This window comes from Echinops telfairi, unplaced genomic scaffold (assembly GCF_000313985.2).
Source record: "Echinops telfairi isolate 266 unplaced genomic scaffold, ASM31398v2 ScPeMD7_18;HRSCAF=68, whole genome shotgun sequence".
Taxonomy (NCBI): Eukaryota; Metazoa; Chordata; class Mammalia; order Afrosoricida; family Tenrecidae; genus Echinops; species Echinops telfairi.
The window spans coordinates 98,747,864-98,767,168 of NW_022103915.1; the positions used below are offsets into that span (position 1 = coordinate 98,747,864).

A 19,305-nucleotide genomic window follows, 5' to 3' on the forward strand; every position below is an offset into this window, starting at 1 on the left:
TTTTATTGGTTGTGCTTTTGGTACCATAGCTAATTTTTCTAACCCTTGGTCACAAATTTTTCCTCATACATTTTCTTCTAGTTGCCTTAACTATTACCTTTAGCTGTGATTCGGCTTAAGTTCATTTTCGTCTGTGATGTCAGAGGCAGAGGCCACTCGAGCTTTTGCTTGTCGAGCTACAGTTCTCCCAGCGTGTTTGTTCACACACAGGGCTTTCCAGGAGTCCCCTCAGCCTTTCAGCAGGAGCTTCATTCTCCCACACCACCACTTTGGTTCTTAGTCACACTTCCATGAGTATTCATCGGATTTCTCCCACAAGATACACACCAGTGTCCGAATGATAGTGCCAACAGAGCTGTCATTAATAGACATCTTTGAGGTCTTCCCAAATACAGGGCCCGTCTAAAAAATGCTGCCTTTTGTGGGGCAGCATTCCTATAAACTCAGTACAAGTGTTCAATGATTTGGGAAGATGTTCACTTGATAATAGCCCTAACCTTTTTCAATTACATAAAAATTAAAGTCTCCTTTTTTCTTTAAATGTGCCTTAACCAGACTAACAAAAATATATTGCTGAAAGAAGTCTGCAGTTACCTACTGATGGCAGAGACACTTTGAACACATTTTTGGGTGGGTTTTATGTGTTTTGTTTTGTTAATCGACTTGTACTACGGGGATGAGCTGTCGTCCTTGTTGCAGTAGTTTTTGAACTGTCGCCTGGGATCCCACGTTATCATAAGCCAGGTTATCACAAGTCCAGGGCCCTTAGAGCTGGATGTTTCAGTTCATTCATTCATTTTAGCCCTTTTTTTGGTTGGGATTTAATACATATACATATCATTCCATATTTCAATCACATCAAGTAGAATGTACAATTGCTACCACCATCAGTTTCCAAGCATTCTTTTTCTACATGGACTCCTTGACATTGTCTCCCTTTTACCGCCCACACCGCTGCTCGCTCCCCACCCCCCCTACCCCCAGCCCTTATTCTACTTGCTGTCCTGACAGGTTGATCAATCCTGGGTTGTTTCGATTCTTTTTTTCTAGCCAGTTTCCGTTCTTTTTCAAGGATGAAAGATGCTTATGCATATTATTGAGAGCTAGGTAAAGATTTCTTCTTTCTTTTTAGCTGAGCTCCTCGCCAAAAAGCAGCCATTAAAAACCAGTGAGGTCTACTCTGATGACGAGGAAGAGGAAGAGGACGACAAGTCCAGTGACAAGTCCGACCGGTCGTCCCGCACGTCGTCATCCGATGAAGAAGAAGAGTAAGCGTGTGCCTGACGTAGTAGTCAGGATGGAGCACGCTCAGGGTCGTGCCTAAAATGTGCTTGCTTGGGTTCAGTGCCCCAAATGGCTTAACCGAGTCCCCTCAGCACACCCACCCATTCATTCCTTCTGGCTGCTGACTCTTAGCTTGTCTCAGTGTTTCCCGAAGGAAAGGACACTGTCCATTCTGACAGAGACTGGCCAGGAGACTTGGCTGGTTTTCTTACTCGTTTCTGTTACCCAAGGCAGCAACCACTATAATGCCAGACTGTTGAGTTCGTTGAACATTCCTGGTTAGGAAGCGAACTCTTGTGAGCACTTTCCTAGAGCTTCACTCCTTCCCTCTCCTGTGTAAACCACCCCTGCTTTGATTAGGCTTTGAGAAGTAGGTTTCATTTCTCCATCTTGACCTGCGTTTAGGAGAAACACTGCCCTGTACCCTCTGTTCTTCCTAGGAAAGAGGAACTCCCTCCAAAATCACAACCTGTCTCCTTGCCAGAAGAATTAAATCGAGTCCGGTTATCACGGCACAAGCTGGAGCGGTGGTGCCACATGCCCTTCTTCGCTAAAACTGTCACGGGCTGTTTTGTACGCATCGGCATTGGGAACCACAACAGCAAACCAGTTTACCGGGTTAGTATTCCTCTCGCTGGACAATTGTCCGTGTTTTAAAGATGATTCTTGACTCGGGGCTCGGCCTTCTGAACCGATCTGTTGCTCTTTTGCCATCATTCCACTTGAAAACAGACTCCAACTGAGATGGCCACAGAATAGTGACAGTCTGAAGTGACCCAGGATCATGCATGACCTGCCACCAGGAGGAATACTTGGAGCACAAGGGACGGGTGGGTTTAGACTGAGAATAATTTTTTCTATCCTCCTTCAGGCTAAGGGGGAAGGGAGATATTGGTGAAGTAACTGATGGGGATTCAGTCAAGGATGTGTTCATTGGCAAAACAAATGCATGGAAATACTCCGTGTTAAATGCCAAAAGACACCTGGAACAGGAAACCATACTGAGAAACAATTTTTTAAAATTGCCTTCATCATGATAAAAGTTGTTATGTGGGGTCTAGTGTAACTACCACTGTAGTCCATATGGCTAGAGCAAAAAAACATTTTTTTTAAGTTTGGCTACTTTTTGTGTTTTGTTTTTGATCCTGAGCTCTTAACGTGCTTACCTCCTTCTGCCATATCCTGCAGAGCTTGGCCCTAGTGGTCCTCACATCTGGGTGATAAGAACTGGCTGATATCCCAAGTGTGTTCCTAGTAAGGCAGAGGAGGGGAGGGGAAGCCTCTATAGGCCCACCAGGCTGCCTCTTCTCCTGGGACTTCCATACCCTGAACTCAGGGCTCCCTATGCAGGACTGTGCAAGCTCTAAACCTGAAGCAGGTGCCCACACACCTGGAGGCTCTGCGAGTCTCTGCATGAGGCCGCTGTCAGCATTTCTTTGGTGGTGTGTGTGTGGCTGTAGCTGTGGTTGGGTCCACTGCAGGGTGACGGTGGCCCCGTGTGACAGTGGGGCGCGGTTATCATCTTTACAGAAGCAGATGGCCAGGAAGGACTTGTTTTCATCTCTTAGGCCACGGAGTGGGTTTGCACCACCAACTCGTAGGTTCGAAGCCAATCACAAACTGCTTGTCTTGAGCCCCCTGGAGACTGGTCGAGAGCTCCAGAGGAGAAATGGTGGGGAACACTCCGGCGGCGTGTTTTTGACAGTGTCCCTCCTTGTCACTTAGGTAGCTGAAATCACGGGTGTTGTGGAAACTGCCAAAGTTTACCAGCTGGGTGGCACCAGGACAAACAAAGGGCTGCAGCTACGGTAAGAGAGTTGCTCCGGTGACAGCTGCTGCTCCCACTGCAGACAGGTGCCTGTCCCGGCTGCTTGTCCTCCCAATGTGATCTGTCTGTCATCACACTTAAGACCGTAAGCATGGGTTATGCAGATGCACTCTGTCACAGGAGAGAGCTTGGCGTCCTTCCCAGGATGGTGAGAAACCCTGCTTCCGGGCCCAGGTTGGACTTTCCTTGAGCTTGAACTGGAGGCGTGCTGCCAAGCCTGGCACAACCCCTGACTAACGGTCCAATGAAATGTCATGCACTCCAACATTCACTGAAGACCTACTGTGTGCCCGGCACTGTTCTGTGTCTCCGAACGGCTGGGAGAACACAGCAGGCGCAGGTCTTCAAGGCCTCATGAAGGAAGGACTCAAAGAGGTAGTTTGCCAGACTTGCCTCTCCGTCCGCAAGTGGCAGAAACCACTCTTACCCAAGCCCTTGCGGTGGGGTCGGTTCTGATTGATAGCAGCCCTGTAAGCCAGAGCAGGTCTGCTCCCAAGGATTTCCAAAGCTCTCGTCTCCACAAAAGCAGATTGTCACTGCGCTCTCTTCCATGCAGCAACTGTTGGTTCATGTCACTGACCTTTTGCCTGGCAGCCAGGCGCTTAAACTCTGTGCCACCAGGGCTCCTAGACACAGCTCTGCCATGGCCTAATGTGATCTCCATGCATTCTCCATTCCCCTCACCCCCTCAGCATCTCCCCGGCTCTGTTTAAAAAGCGTCGGATGGGATGACGGATGGCCATTGCAAGTAGAACGTGACTGGCCTCTGGAGAATGACACAGGGCCACTCCCTTTGCCAGCACAGTGGTCAGTAGAGTGGAGAGGTAGTGTCCATGCTCTAGGGAAACGGGTTCGTTGTCGTTCACTAACTACAGACTGTTACCGCGTCTTCATGGGGACTGACTGTGCTCATAAATGGACTGTGGAAGTTCTAGTCAGTCTACTGAATTTCCAGGGCTGGGCGGGTGGTGGTTCTCAGGGCTGCCTGCCCATGAGATGTGACTCATTTGGTGCAGGATGGTCCTTAGGCACTGGAATGTTTATAAGTCTTCCCAGGTAGTTCTGAGGGCAGGCAGAGTGGAGACCTTCCAAAGGAGGCGGCACACAGTCTGCTGGGCTGGCTGCCTCTGTGGTCTGCATGCTCGTTTCCCAAGATGCGCTCTTTTTATGTAGGCATGGCAGTGACCAACGCGTATTCCGCCTGGAGTTTGTCTCAAACCAGGAATTCACCGAAAGCGAATTCATGAAGTGGAAAGAGGCGGTGAGTGGCTCGAGGCCACCCAGCAGGTGTGGGCGAACCCCTGGGAAACTCGTTCTTAACTCCCTAGTAACAACTGTCTGTCTGGTTTTGGCCCAGATGTTCTCGGCTAGCATGCAGCTGCCCACTCTAGATGAAATCAATAAGAAGGAAATCTCTATTAAAGAAGCTCTTAATTATAAATTCAATGATCAAGACATTGAAGAGGTAAGACACCTGGTGCCCAGAGCTTGGAGGTTCATCAAGGACTAGTGTCTAGAGAGGCTCATTCATGCTCATTTTCCTCTTTCCCTGGATCGTGATCTTTTTTAGCTGCGCTATTATTCGTGACACTGAGGGAAGACTAAGACTGCTACCTTATCATTTAGATCCCATCATCTTCCTGCGAACAGAACCAGAACAAAAGCCCAGGGCCACCAGGTCACTGTGACTCACGGTGCCCCTTGAGGGCATTGTAGAACTGCTGCCCCAAAAGGTTTCCCAAGCCGCAATCTCCACGGAGCCCACTACCCATCTCTCCCCCGGAGCAGCTGGTCTGCTCACACCGCTGGTCTTGTCTGGGAGCAAACACACACATGGGCCACCTGGGCTTCTCCTCCACGCGTTGCCATTTAAAGTCATAGACCTAAGAAGTCTATCCAGGGTTCAGGAGCCTATAGTTCCAAAGATTTTGCTAGGCTTAGCCCTTCAAGCATTGTCTTCCTCCAGAAAGCCTGGTGCAGTTCTTTGATCTCTGTTCTCTTGGATGTGGCTAGCCAACTGCCAGGCCCCTAGGCTGCGCATGGTCCTTCAGACTGTCCGGAAGAGTCTCCGTGACCCAGGAAGCAGCATAGTATCTCTTGGAAGAACTTGCTCGCTACTGGGGCACGCTATCAGAAGAGCAACCTTTTCAGTGGCCGCTTGTCTCTCGCGGGCTCCCATATCCTCTCTACAAACATAGCTGAGGAATACCTCACTGCTGGTATCTCCTCTCTGGTACAGATTGTAAAAGAGAAGGAACGGTTCAGGAAAGCTCCGCCCAACTATGCCATGAAGAAGACTCAGCTGCTGAAGGAAAAGGTAAAGGGCTTGGGCTCTGGCACCTCCCCTCTGTTGGGGGCTGAGACTGCTCATGCATTCACCCTGGGCCCCGTCTATGGTGGCAGAAATGAGAGAAAGGACTGGGCTCAGCCCCAGGCAGCAGGGAACCGTGCTTCCTAGTTCCTTGCGCAGCGCTCAGTCTTCCCTGTCCATTGAAGCTGATCTTGCCTGCTCATTTCTCCTTCCTGCTGAGTTCCTTTAGTTGTGTATATAATGGGAGACCCTCAGCACTGGCTAGACAGACGGTCATGTTACCAGGCCCAGCTGTGGTGAGTGTTTTCCATTCTCAGCATCAGGATGGGATGAACCTTGTCATTGGTGGTTTGACCAGTTAAGACCTGAGTTCTGAGTTTAATATTCCACCCCCCTGCCGCCCGAGCCGCAGAAAAATGCAGCTGCATGGGATGTTGTTGTTGCTGTTGATAAAAACCAAGCCTGACGTTTGTTAATGACTTACTCTGTGCCCTTTCCCCGCTTTGCCATTTGTTCATCCACTGAGCTATCTTGCCTGTGCTAGAAGTCAGAGCCCAGAACTCATACATCTCTCCATGTGCAGGCCATGGCTGAGGACATGGGGGATCAGGATAAGGCCAAACAAATCCAGGACCAGCTGAATGAGCTGGAGGAGAGGGCAGAGGCCCTAGACCGCCAACGGACCAAGAACATATCTGCCATCAGGTTTGTGACTGCGCTGTCTTGCTTAGGCCCTTTTCCTTGGTCCACAGGCCTTGGCGGAAAGGTACACCTATGGCCTTGTAGCACTGGGCTGCACTGACTCCACAGATCTCCGCATCAGGGTTCAGTTCCCTCCCCTTGTCACAGCCCCCTGACCAGTCCTCTTACTCCATAGTTACATCAACCAGCGGAACCGGGAGTGGAACATTGTGGAATCGGAGAAGGCGCTTGTGGTAAGACACCATTCTCTGGATTACTGAAAAAAATTAATTAATGAACCCATATGAAATCTTTTCTGCATCAGGCTGCAGTTTTTATTAATTATTGAAGTACTTAGCCCACACATGCTTTCCTTACTCAGCAAGAGAGAATAGATACCTGTGCTCATAGCTAAGGCTGGCAGAGTGAAACATGGTCTGGTCTGTGTCGTCGTCCTGCTCACCAGCATGTCTGTGTTCTACGCCGAGGCTGTCGTGCCCATCCATTTCCCTGAGGCTCCTCTCCCCGCTCCTGGGCCCCCACTTTACACAGGATGGCTCCCTCCATCGATTGATCCTTCCCAACCTCATGTCCAAAGTAATAAGTCAGGCGGTGTTCTGGGTGATCCATAGGTTAATTGCCTAAAGTAGATTGCCATCCATTCCTAACTAGACCGCTAGTCTGTGAAATGCACGGTGTAGCTCCCAGCACAGGACAACAAACGCCCAGACAGCGCACACCTGCAGCGTGTCACTGTACTCAGAAGCTGCCGCCTTCTTCCCTACGGTACTGCACGGCTGCTCTGGTGTTCCTCGGGGGACTTGAACGGCGGACGTTTTATTTATTCTTGTTTATTTTAAGCCCCTAACGGAGAGTTACTTGGATGTAAGCTTAGATGAACAAGAGGGAGGAAGGGAGGGGAAGGAGATGCATTCTGTAATGCACTCTGTCTGTCTCAGGCTGAAAGTCACAACATGAAAAACCAACAGATGGACCCCTTCACCCGGCGCCAGTGCAAACCCACCATCGTGTCTAACGTGAGTGCCTAACGAGGACGCTTCAGTCAGGACCCAGATTCTGGGACATGAAATGAGCTTCATTAGGAGATTAATAAAGAAGTTAAAAATAGCGGCATCTTACCTGGGATTTGATTGCCTCGAGCTCTTGGGCCTGGATACTTCCGTCTTGACCCTGCTGTAGGCTGTGTAGTCAGGGGAAACTGGCATGGAGCTGTGAGCGCCAGTGGAGGAAGAAGCCCAAGCCCCTTGTGCTGGGTGGGGATAGCAGTGCAGCCCATGTTCATACTGGACAGGATGAGTCACCTGGGTAGAGTAGGGCTGGGCTGTAAAACTTGTAATTCCCTTTTTGCTGTCTCGAAAAGCCCCACTGACTGCTGATGGATGGTGGTGGTGGTGGGTGGGAAAGACAGTAGGACTTTCTTAAAATGGACATGTTTTCTCTCTCAGTCCAGAGACCCAGCTGTTCAAGCTGCCATCATGGCCCAGCTGAATGCGAAGTACGGCCCGGGAGTATTACCAGATGCTCCAAAGGAAATGAGCAAGGCAAGTGTGGGATTGCCCGGTGGCCTGCGGAGCGCGCTACTGGCCGGGACACCAGAGCAGGTGCCCTGTCTGGGTTGGCCTTGAGTTTTGCCATCTGGTGGAACATGACCTTTTTCCATTCAAAAAAGAAAACCAACAATTGCTACTCATTGTGACTATGGGTTTCCAAGGCTCTCACTTCCTGGGAGCAGATAGCCCCAGCCCTGTCCCACAGAGCAGCTGGTGGGGGTGTGGATGGGGAACCTTGTTAGCAGTCCACTGCGTTTCCACAGTGCCGCCAGGATTGTGTATTCCCCATCCCAGTTATTTACAAATGGAATGAACTTTCCCTAAATCTTAAACCTATAGCCTACATTCTGTCACGACCATTTAACCAGGACCTTCCTTCCCTTTGGCCTTAGCAGCTGAGATTTGGCCTCTTGGTGCACATTTACATCTGTAGATAGTGGCCATGGGTACTCTGCCTGCTTCACAGACACCGTGTAAGGATCTAAGGGTGGAAGCTCTTTGAAAACTAAAAATGTTCTACAGGCAAAAACTGCCTGTTTAGAAGCAGATTCCTGCCTTTTTCACTGTTAGGCCTTGACCTGGGGAGCCGCACCGCCCAGGAGTCTCTGAGATCCGGGATCAGAAGGTGACTTGTATAAAGTTCACCCTTTCTACCCCTAGCCCACAGGCATGTGGCTGCCCTCCTCGCTGCTTTTAGACTCAGACAAGTTGGTCTGTGGCCTGCCCAGCTCCCTTGCTGGGAAACGGAATCCGGCAAGGGCCTCGGCAGGAAGATCGACTGAATTTGAGCCAGAGCACCAACCTTGCCTGCCTGCCATTCCACACTGATAGGTTCCTCTTCACATTGCAGGGCCAGGGGAAAGATAAAGATTTGAATTCTAAGTCAGCCAATGACCTCTCTGAAGACCTATTCAAAGTACATGATTTTGATGTGAAGATCGATTTACAAGTTCCCAGCTCAGGTGAGTGTGTGAGAGGGTTGAGGTGCAGGGACGGCCGGGACCAGATGGCTCCCTGGCTTCCTTTGCCAACCAGGACTCTTGCTTGTAGAGCACCTGCAGCTCGGGCGGGGGGAGCTCATCATTGTCTGGAGGCCAGAGTGAGACAGGCTGAGGGGGGGGGTCAAGGTCACTGACCGCCCATGTTCTCTTCTTGCCCATAGAGTCCAAGGCTTTGGCCATCACCTCCAAGGCTCCGCCAGCCAAGGACGGGGCTCCGAGGAGATCTCTGAACTTGGAAGACTACAAAAAGCGGCGGGGACTTATTTGAGCCTACTCAGCCTGCTGCTTCTGACCCTGCATGTCCCTCCCGCTTTCTTCTTCTCCATTGATTTGCCCGCTCTGGGCCGAAGCAGCAGAACTGGGAAGAGACTCGGCACTGCCACCCTCTGTAATACAAACCATTTGCTGTATAGATCTCCCTTGTCTGCACCATCGCCCACCAACTCCTGGCCCCACCGAGCATGGGCCTGGACTCTCGGGCTTCATCCATGTTTTCAGATTTGTGTTTCCATTTTTGGTTTTGAAACCAGCACAATCCATTGGCCGCTCTGCACGCGTTCAGTATTACCATGGAGCTGGGAGTCTGGCTGGAGCCCTGAGTGTCCATAGCTGCAGCACGGGGCAGTCTTCTCTGGACCCAACCATTGAACATTGGCACCTGACCCCTGAGGGAGCGGCGGCTGGGCACCTGCAGCCCTCCTCCCTCTCCTCCTCCTCTTTCTCCTCTTCCCATCTCTGTGGAAGAGGTGTTTGCAAAACGGATTTCGTTTCCAAAGTGTACATTTGGGGGGGTGGGGGGTGGGCTACTTGAGAGAGTGTGTGTGTGCGTGTATGTGTATGTAAGCATGTGGATTTTTTTATCATTTTTAAAAAGGCAGTCCTCTTTGTATCAGTCTGTCATGGGTCTGTAGCTCTATAGCTGTTTCAGTTTTTGTTTTTTTTTCAGCTGTACTCGAGCATCTGAAACTGCCAGAAAGAAACTCATTAAATGTGATTCTTCTTATTAAACAGGCCTGACTGCTGTAGCTGTGTAACTCTCCTCCCCCACCTCCTCCCTCGTCACCTCCCTGACTTTGGCGCAGACACCCCTCTGCAGTGTAGCCCTCTGCCAGGAAGGCTGTGTCCCAGCAGGTGGAAGGGGAGCTGGGGTTTGGTACCAGGGAGGACAGCAAAGGGGCCTTGCTCCCCCTGGGGTCCATCCAGCGGCTTCTGAAGGCTCCCCTCCCAGGGGACCTGCCTCTTTTAGCCGTCTGTTAGGAATATTGCTTTGTTTTTATGTTGTTTAATATGTTTTTGTTTTTAAGAGAAAGCATTCAACATGTATGCAGAGAGTACAAACACAAAAAGATCTGGTTGCAAATGTTACGAGCGTGTGCTGTGTGTGTGTTTGTGTGTATGTGTGTGTGTGCGAGGCACGTGCATATATATGGTAAGCATATATATTGTGCAGCTAGGGTGAAACCAGCAAAGAGGTGTGTATGTCTTTATGAAATGTTTGAAAAGAGATAAGCCGACTGCTTGATAATCATTCTCAGGTGTAAAGCTCCAAGTGTAAATAAAAGTGGCATTTAACAAATCTTTTCAGAACAAAGTACAACTGACTATATATACCAAGCTAAAGAACAGCTGAGCGCTGCCAGTTGCCCTCAGAAGGAGAGACATCCAGAAGCTCTGCTCTGTATTTCACTCACCCAGCTGTTGGGTCAGGACAGAGGACGGGGAATCACGGCATTCTGTGGTATTTGAACGTAAAAGTGAACTTGTTAACTCTCCCGGGTAGAAGAAGAGCCAGCCCTCAGTGTTGCTTTACCTTGCTTTAAAAAAAGTGGTTTTTTTTGAAAGCAGCAGTGGATGGTTTTAAAGAAGTATTGTGACTATAAAATTGATGATGATACCTGTAACACAACTGTGTGTTGCTGTGGCACAGTGTGATTGGCAGAGGAGTGGTGGTGGACTTACTAAAAGCATATCTACTTGAAGAGTCCATTGACCAAAACACTTTGTAGACGATTGTGTAAATGTGGAATCACAGACTGTAAACATTGCCTGGACGCCAGCAGAGTCCCCGGGGCTGCTGGGACCTCTCGTATCATGTTGAACGTGGACTTTTTCTTTTCTGGTTTAAAAGGCGTAAGATGATAGAATCCGTTTACTTTACTAAAGTCGTTCTGACCCACCGTGTAGATCTGTATTTAGTATCATTTGGATTTGGAGACATGTTGATTACCTGATGGCTGTGTAATAAAATTTTTTATTGAAACTGCATCATACTGTAGCCACTTTGCCACTACCTCTTCGCATGCAGCTGCGGAAACCTTCATTGTGAAGCGCCACAGCACGCGGCAGGGAGAGAAGCCAAGCAGAGAAGACCCCAGTTACCTGCCCGAGTGGCTGGTTTGGTGACTGGGATCAAGACTGAGGACTTGTCTGCAGACACATATGAGGCAGGGCCTCTGGACCAAGATCGTGCCCAGGCCTAAGACATTGGCTTTGTCCAATCAGTGGTGGCTTGTCGGTTGACAGGCTTTCTCCTGCTGGGGGATGACTGCTGAGGCCCCTACCCGTGACCTATACGTATTGAAGGGTATGGCACCTAAGGTGGTTTTTCACCTTTTTCAGTTCCTTCCAAGAAGCAAAAAGCCCAATGTCTGTATGCCTAGCCCACTATGTACAAGTCTGTTTGCCTTGCTTCTGACTAGGGAACGTCTGCTGCTTGCAACTCCCCTTCCAAAAGAATGATTTTGTTTTCTTTGTTTCTGTGAAGTCCTGCCTTGTCACTCAAATTGTACAGATATTTGTAAATAAACTTTATGCCCTGTTTTAACAAGGGGGTCAGATTGAGTCCAAGGAGTGCAGCCCAAGTGGCAACTCAAAAGAGCCATAATCTCCCAAATCCAAGAGGACCTCTAGCTCCTTTTTCTAACCCCCTTCCCCCCACACACACGCCTCCAAGTGAAAGTGGCAGTTTTCAATCCCTTCATAGCCTGGTTCCCCAAAAACCCCTCAAGTTGGCTAGAGCCAGTGCAGCCTCCCAACTGGCTTAGTTTATCTTCCTATCTTGATAAGAGACCAACTAGTTTGAACAGATAGATAAAGCCCCTGGTGACACCACCTAGCCTTGGTGAGCATCTCCTTCCAGCTGGCCTGGGCTGTGCCTTTGCTGCCTTGTTTAAGGGAGAACCCACAAGCTAAGTCCAGCTATGGAAGAAGTATTGCTGTGCTTCCCTCGTGTTCCCAAGTTGGGGAGTCTAGGGTTGTGTTTCAGGTAGGAAGCAAGGTTCTGGGTCTTCATCCCCACTCAAGATAGAAACGTGGGTGGCTTGCAAGGAAAACCATCTCAAGAGCCCGGTCCAGCCTGATCCCGCAAGCACACCCAGTGAGGTGCGCTCCTGTTCTCCACCCTGCCTGGGCCCTGGGGAACAGGAACTCTGAACTGGAGATCGACAGCCCCACTTGCCCCCTAATCAGGAAACCTGGGAGTTTACTGCTCTGCTAATCCAGAGCAGGCAAGGAAGAAGACTTGTTTGGGTGCCATGGACAGCAGGTGTCCCAGCCCTATTCTCCATGCCCTCCATTGGTTCCATTGATAAAGGGCTGTAGAGCCTGTTAGCGTGGGCGGCAGGCTGGAGGAATGGCAGCCTGCCTTCTCTGGGCATTTGCCAGGTCAATCCTACTGGCCTCTGGGGAGAACTTGCAGAGGGTGTCTTGGTCCAGGGTAAGGGGTTGCATGTCCTGGTTTAATTCATCTGAGCCCCACATTCTCCATCTCAAACAGCATAAACTGTGGGGATCATGCTAAAGATTAGTGAGAGACTGCACCACTGGGCCTCTGAGGAAAGAGTCCTAGCAGGGGGCCCTGGCCTCCACCCTGCAGGTGGCTGCACAAAATGGGTAATAGGACCAAGGTAAAGAACAGACGCCTCAGAACAGCCAGGATCAGGGCAAAAACGAAACCATCCCACCTCACAGAGACCCTGTAGGGCAGAGTAGAACTACCCCTAGGGTTTCCAAGGCTGTAAATTGTGGGGGGAGGTCAGATGCTTACAGACATTCTCCCAGAAGACAGCCACCAGACCACGGGTGGGCCTGCTCCCTGCTGCTTGGCCTGCTCCCTGCTGCGGGGGACAATGGACTACTCCCTGAGGCTTGCGGCCATGAACTTGGTTCCTGTAGGTGGGGTTTACACCCTACTGATAATGGTTCTTAGGGAGATCCAGAGGGCAGATCAAACTGGCTGGGCATCCAAAGTTAAGCTGCCATCTTGACTCTAGGGTCTGCCCATCTTGTCACATGGATAGCCCCAATCCCTCTTCCTGTTGCTTGTATACCCCTAGATTGTCTCCCTCTCATTGCTGTATAACCTATAGTGCAACCCCTTCCTGCGACGTATGTCTTTACCTTTAATTAGTGGGCTTGCATGCCCCCAAAGGTATATAGGCCTGGGTTAGCAAGTGAGATCTCTCTCAGCTCCTCCCTTGACTTCCCTCTCTTGCCCTGTTCCCTTTCCCCTTGTCCTCCTTCCCTTCCCCCTCTCTCCATGTGGATTACCAAGCGGGGCTGAGGTGAGCATGCTACCATGAAATGTGTCAGACTCCATTATTTCTCTTTCACTTCTATCTCTCATGCTCTCGATTACTTTAATATTTCTATATCTCAACCGTACAATTGTGCCTATTGAACCCGAGATTAGTGGTAGGGAGCTGGCTCCCCCCTCAAACCACAGTAAATCTTTATGGGAGCAGAAAGCCTCTGCTTCCTTCCCTGTAGAACTGCAGGTGGTTTTGAACAGCCGACCTTGCAGTTAGCAGCCAAACTCCTAGAACAACGCACAAAGAAAATAAGCTAACCCAACTGCCAGACAACTGGGGGAGCCCACCATCGCTGCCACGCCACGCACGCCGTTTATTCAAAGCCGGCCGAGGATGTCAGCCTGCCCGCTCCAAGGGGCATCTCTGCCACCCTAGCGAGTTCAAAGATTTAAGTCCCCCACCTCCCAACATCACTAAGCACAACCAAAGCTCAAAAACAGTAGCAAAGCGAAGGGGGGGAAATATTATTTATATATATATATATATATATTCAACCTCCTAGTCCCTTCCAATTCAACTACCTCCACAGCATCTTCAAAATACTTTTTTGGGTTTTTGGTGGGTGGGGGAGGTTGTTTTTAATTCTCAGAAGCTCATATGAAGGCTATGTATTTCTCGGCCTCGCCTGGAACGCACTGGCCTGTCTCTGCTTTGCTGGCGAACTCCTCCTCACCCTCCAGGGAGGTCACCTCCGTGGTTGGTGAGTCGCCCCACTCAGACGGGAGGCACTAGAAGAGTCCGGGGCTTGTCTCTCCAGCTCCCTAGCCTTCGGGGCCACGAGGTGGTGAATGCTCCAAACAGAAACCCGCAGGGGACTCCGGCGGCCAGCCTGCAGGGCACAGTGGACGCGCCCCCACCGAGCAGCAGGTTAGCGATCCCGCACTTTAACCAGGGCGCCGCAGCCGCGGGCGCTCCTCTCGTGCTCGCACGGGGCGGGGCATGCGAGCGAGCATTCCTTCTGCCCCGGACACGCGCACGCCCAGGCGGCCTGCCCCGCGGGCTCGGCCCTGACACCGGGAGAAAGCCGCCTGCAGCCGGGGGAGGCGACCCGGCTCCGCGCGCCCGGCCACGTGCGCAGCAGCCCCTCCTCGTGCGCGCGCGGTCCCAGCTCCAGCTCCGGCGGGGCGCGCGGCCCCACGGCTTTAGGGAGTTGGGCGCATGGGTTCAGGGCTCGGGGCGTTCCTGGGTGCTGGTGAGAGGGGTCGGGTAGCCGGCCCCCGAGCCTGCAGGCCTCCTTCCAAGATGTTCGGGGGTGAGGTGGGGTGGGGGACTGGTCGCCCGCGCACCCAAAGGTGGAGGCCGCGCTGGCAGACCCAGAGACCCCAGTTGGAAATTGGAACTGCTCCCACCCTTCTGGTGTCCGTGAAATGGCTGAATGCTCTGGGAGGTTTGGAGTGGGGAAGCCATCCTTAAGGACAGCTGCGGGTTCCCTGACCTCAGACCCTCCCAGACCTCCACTTGGCCACTGGCTGGGAGGGGGATTCTGTCTGCAGAGAAGGGGGAGGGAGGAACACTTGTTTCTGAAGTGTCAGGAGAGATGTGGTGACACATTTAGTTCGTTTTAGATAAGTGTGACTCAGATGGTAGAGGGTCACCAAGCCCCAGCCCCGCTGAAGGATGCTAGCATTCGTCCCAGAATATTCCTGGGAGCCCAATCTGCAGGCAAAGAGTGGGGGGAGAGGCTCAGAAAGGCTCTGGGTTATGGTGGAGGGGCCTCCTGGCAGGGGAGGACTCTTCACAGGACAGAGACCTCCAGGGCCTCCCTCAGCCTCAGGTTTTCCTTGGATCCAGACTGGCCATCCGTCCAGCACCCCTTCTGATATGCTAGAGACCGAAAAGGGGACCTGAGTTCTGACCGAGAATTAATTGTTCTGGGGTGTGTGAAACAGCTGAGAGACCAAGAATCCAGCCATTTAGCATCCTGGGCCGGGGTTCCAGGGTGAGCCCTTGACCCCCTGAATTTCATTCTTCCAGAAGGCAATGCAAAGTGGACCTAACTCTTTCCCTCTCCCCTTGCCTGCTGCAGAGCAGGGGCTCAGTGGGGCTTCTTTGCTTTGTGGAAGAATGAATGAACGGATAACTGGTACCATCACAGAGCCTTGGAGTCAGGACCACTGTGGACACCAAGGCCTACCGAGTATACCGGGGGGGTACTGACTAGGATGAAACTGCACCACCTGGTCCTGAGGAGCAGCCACCAGCCCCAACGCTCTGTTTTCAAGTCCCCTCAAAGCAGAGGTTTGTCTAGGGAAAATCACACCTATGACAAGCACTGAAATGGCACTCCCTGCCCAACCTCCTAATGCCCATCTTTTAGAGAACATTACCATAATATCTGTCCCCCAACCACAAAAAAAGTCAAGCCTGTTCGTGTATTTACTTAACACAGCGGTTCTCAACCTGTGGGTCGCTAACCCTTTGGGGGTCGAACAACCCTTTCACAGGGGTCCCCCAAATCATAACAGTAGCAAAATGACAGTGATGAAGTAGCAATGAAAACAATTTTATGGTTGGGGGGTCACCACCACATGAGGGACTGTATGAAAGGGCTGCGGCAGGAGGAAGGTGGAGAACCACTGACTTAACACATGGTACTACATGAACATGACAGCTACACCTTCCTTGCTTTTACAGATGCACATTGGTCTAAGATGTGCTCAAAGTCTTTCTGTTTGTTTGTCTTCTTCCAGTTTCTTTCCACACTCAGCAGAGCAAAATCACACAGTCCATCTTGACCCAGAGAGACTCTCAAAATAGGGAAGCATTCATTGTAATAACCTCTCTCTCAGAACTGGCAAATGAAACTGCTGTCTCCCAACCCCCAAGTGGCATCCAGGGCACATGCCATACCTGCCTTACCTTAGCTACACTCGTAGTAACAGGTACCTGTTCAAGGAGAGAGATTAAAGAATATAGGCCACCTACTCTCCACCAGGTGAGAAGCCCTTCCTATGGGTCTTGAGAAGCAAAATCTGGCACTGGCTGGCAGGGGCCTTATCCTGCCCCTGGGCCATTAGTGCTGTCCTGGGCTGAGGGAGAAGAGGGCCAGGCCAGGTGGGGAATGAAAGCACTTCCCCACCATCTACCCACTTCCCCCTACCCATTTCCTGGGTTCTGCCTTTGCCTAGCTTAGTCCCAAGGTTGCTGCCTCTGGGAGCTCTCAGGTGGGGCAAATTCTGAAGGTCTGGGAGGGGACTGGGGGCTCAAACACCCCAAGGAGAGAGCCTATAGGCTACACACAGGAGGACCGCTGGACTAAGCTGCCACAGAAGAGGAAAGCTTCAGACATGTACCTGGTCTACTTGTGGACAAAGTCATCAATGGACCATCAAAACCTGAGAATGCCTTTCTATGTTCGTTTCCCCATTTTTTGCAGGACACAAGAGGCCATTCCCTCCATCTACATGCTAAGTTTCTCCACATTCCTTCTAATACCATTTTAATCACTAGGGAAACTGAGGCATCAGAGAACAACTGAACCATGGGTTCAAAGGTTCGAGTAAGAGGCAATAAGAACCCCTTGACCTTATCCTGCAGCTACATTGGGATCTCCAGGCCAGGCCTCCCAAAAGCACCTGGATGTTTTCTGCCTGTGGGAAGTAGCAAAGAACTACGTACTGATTATAAGACATTAATGAAAGAAATTGAGCATAGCACAGGAATGTTGGGGACAATCAGGGAGCCACAGGGACACACCCGGACTTTTCCACCAACCAGATCTGGTACCGTGTGAAAGTGCCCTAACTCCTCGGATGAGTCACTTGCTACTTCTGTACTGTGACTTAGGAGAACCAGGTGCATTTAAGCACCAGCCCATCTGGAACCGTCTATGGGATTAGCTCTATTAGCTCCCGCTTTTGACACACATTCTTAGGACTGCTCTTACCTTTCCAGTGGGGGGAACCTGGGAAGGTCGTGCGTAGAACTCATCTCGTTGTTGCTGATTTGATGGATCTGACACTTGGGCAAGCACCTGACATAAGAGAATTACTTTCCCCGTGGGTTTTCTCTTACCAGCCAGACAAAGACCCAGTCCCCGGCCGACCAGCTTGTGCCTCTAACATGGTCCTTACAACCCCTGGCACCCACTTCCTTCCTTCCTTTCGCTTCCTACCTTTCTAGTTTGGCTAGGTCACCGGTGGCTCACTCTCCCTGGGTTTGCCCTTATCTGAAGGCAGACCCTTTCCTTGCTCCACTATAGCATCAAGTGGTTCCGAAGGAGGGAGCAAGTGCAGAAGGCTAGGGCTTCCAAACCGCAGAGCACACCCCTCACACAAACACCCCGGGCTCCTCCGGAGAGATCATGCCATTGGATTGCCAGGCTTCTCCAAGGAAAAATCAGGTGTTCACATTTCTTTTTTCTCTAACTACTTATTCTCTCCATTTGTACTTCTCCCCAACCCACCCCAGCTTCTTCCTTTCTTTCACTTTCTTAGTTGCCCAGGAGGGTCTCTGTGGCAGTTACACAATTTGTTGTCAACTTGAGATTATTAAGAGTGAAGGGGGTGGAATTTAGCCTGTTAATCAGGTTGCAGTTTGATGACCTCATTTGGAGGCGCCAAGGAGATAAATAGCTTCCTGGAGGTGGGACACATACTCTCACCCCCACACCCACCTCAGGAGATTACTGAGAAGGAGCCTGATGGAGATACCCTGATGCAGCCAGAGTCCTGGAGCTGGAGGAGTCATGTGGAGACCCACACCAGCACTGAGATACCTCCACCGCCACTGGATCCAGAAGACTTTCCACCCACTAGCCTGTGATCTTCCTGCATTCGGAGTTATTGTTTGTGTTTCATGAGTCTGAAGAGGTCTTTATAGATTGGTATCAGTCATATGGGCTAATATCAGACTTACGGACTTGATCTGGACTGGGCTGGGATGTTGTCTCAATATTCAATCGCTTTGTATATAAAACTCTTTCTTATACACACCTGAGTGTCTATGAATTTATTTCTCTGGTCTACCCAGACTAACAGTCTCCTTTCCAACTTGCTCAGGATTCTCAATCTCCCTCTGAACCTCCCTTTCATACCTCCAGGGTTTGAACCTCGAATGTTGGCTGCAGGGAGATAAGGTAGGACCGTACTTTGTGGCCTGGGCCAGCATCCAGGGCAACTCTTCTGGGGGTACTCTCCCCATCGGGCCCCCCAACAGTTACGTGCCTACTGGCATTTGAGAGAGAACAGGAAATGCGGTGAAACACTGGCCATCAACATAGGAAGTGACCAATGACCCACCAGTGAGGACGCCGATGGACAATTTGCAATGTATGAAACATTGTCGCCAACACTAGTGCTCTCCTTCCACTAGCCAAACCCCAACTCCACGGAGTCAAGTCTTCCTAAATTCGCAAGTGAGGGAATGAATGGACTGCCTCAAACCACATCAAGATGGCTGGCTGTGGACCCGAGACAGGCTCTACCGCCTGGCCCCCCCCCCCAAAAAAAAATAATTCTACTCCTTTAAAGTGGTGACACATCGTTCATTTTATTTTAGTCTCACAGCAACCCTGGGAGGTGGACAGCAGTCTTGGGAGAGGGAGTCAGCAGTTCAGACAGGTGACACTACTTGCAGTCTCAAAGCTCAAACTCCCCACCCACGGGAGGAAGGAAGGCTCGGCCCCTCCATCACCTCTCCCCACCCCCACCCCGCCAGGGCTTATTGCCCAGGACGTCGTCGAAACACGCGGAGAAATCGGCCCCACCCGCTACGTTAACGGCGTCCAAGGATGTCGGGAGCTTCAGCTGAGCAACCTCAGCCGGTCCTTGGGACAAATCCCCATTTTGGTGCACGCCCTGGGGTGGGGTTTCTTGGGCGGGCCTACGGCCTTGAACGTTGTGCTGGAGGAGCCTCGGCTGGGAAAAAGTCCCGGAGACTTGGAAATTTTGGCCCGGGACGGATGGAACTCGGAAAGGAATCCAAGGGCCAGGGTGGGCAAACGAGCTCAGGGCCAGCTCCGCCCCCGCAGGGTCAGAGCCCGGCGAGCCGCCGGAAGGAATCCGTCCCAGTCCTCAAGCCCGGGAAGGCGGCGAAGCCC

General features: G+C 51.2%; 2 protein-coding genes across 2 annotated transcripts in view; both read left to right on the top strand.

Moving 5' to 3' along the window:
• Positions 1-11,500, top strand: part of RTF1 (RTF1 homolog, Paf1/RNA polymerase II complex component) — a 54,923-nt gene extending 43,423 nt beyond the window's left edge. The window contains exons 7-18 of the mRNA XM_004712724.2: positions 1,133-1,268; positions 1,725-1,902; positions 3,010-3,092; positions 4,286-4,373; positions 4,470-4,577; positions 5,352-5,429; positions 6,007-6,128; positions 6,301-6,358; positions 7,064-7,141; positions 7,571-7,666; positions 8,526-8,637; positions 8,838-11,500. Of these exons, the coding sequence (XP_004712781.1) occupies positions 1,133-1,268; positions 1,725-1,902; positions 3,010-3,092; positions 4,286-4,373; positions 4,470-4,577; positions 5,352-5,429; positions 6,007-6,128; positions 6,301-6,358; positions 7,064-7,141; positions 7,571-7,666; positions 8,526-8,637; positions 8,838-8,944 (1,244 nt within the window). The 3' untranslated portion in view covers positions 8,945-11,500. The remainder of the gene's footprint in view (positions 1-1,132; positions 1,269-1,724; positions 1,903-3,009; positions 3,093-4,285; positions 4,374-4,469; positions 4,578-5,351; positions 5,430-6,006; positions 6,129-6,300; positions 6,359-7,063; positions 7,142-7,570; positions 7,667-8,525; positions 8,638-8,837) is intronic.
• Positions 11,501-12,803: 1,303 nt separating this feature from the next.
• ITPKA (inositol-trisphosphate 3-kinase A) overlaps positions 12,804-19,305 on the top strand; it is a 15,086-nt gene continuing 8,584 nt past the window's right edge. The window contains exon 1 of the mRNA XM_004712760.2: positions 12,804-12,845. Coding sequence (XP_004712817.1) covers positions 12,804-12,845 — 42 coding nt within the window. The remainder of the gene's footprint in view (positions 12,846-19,305) is intronic.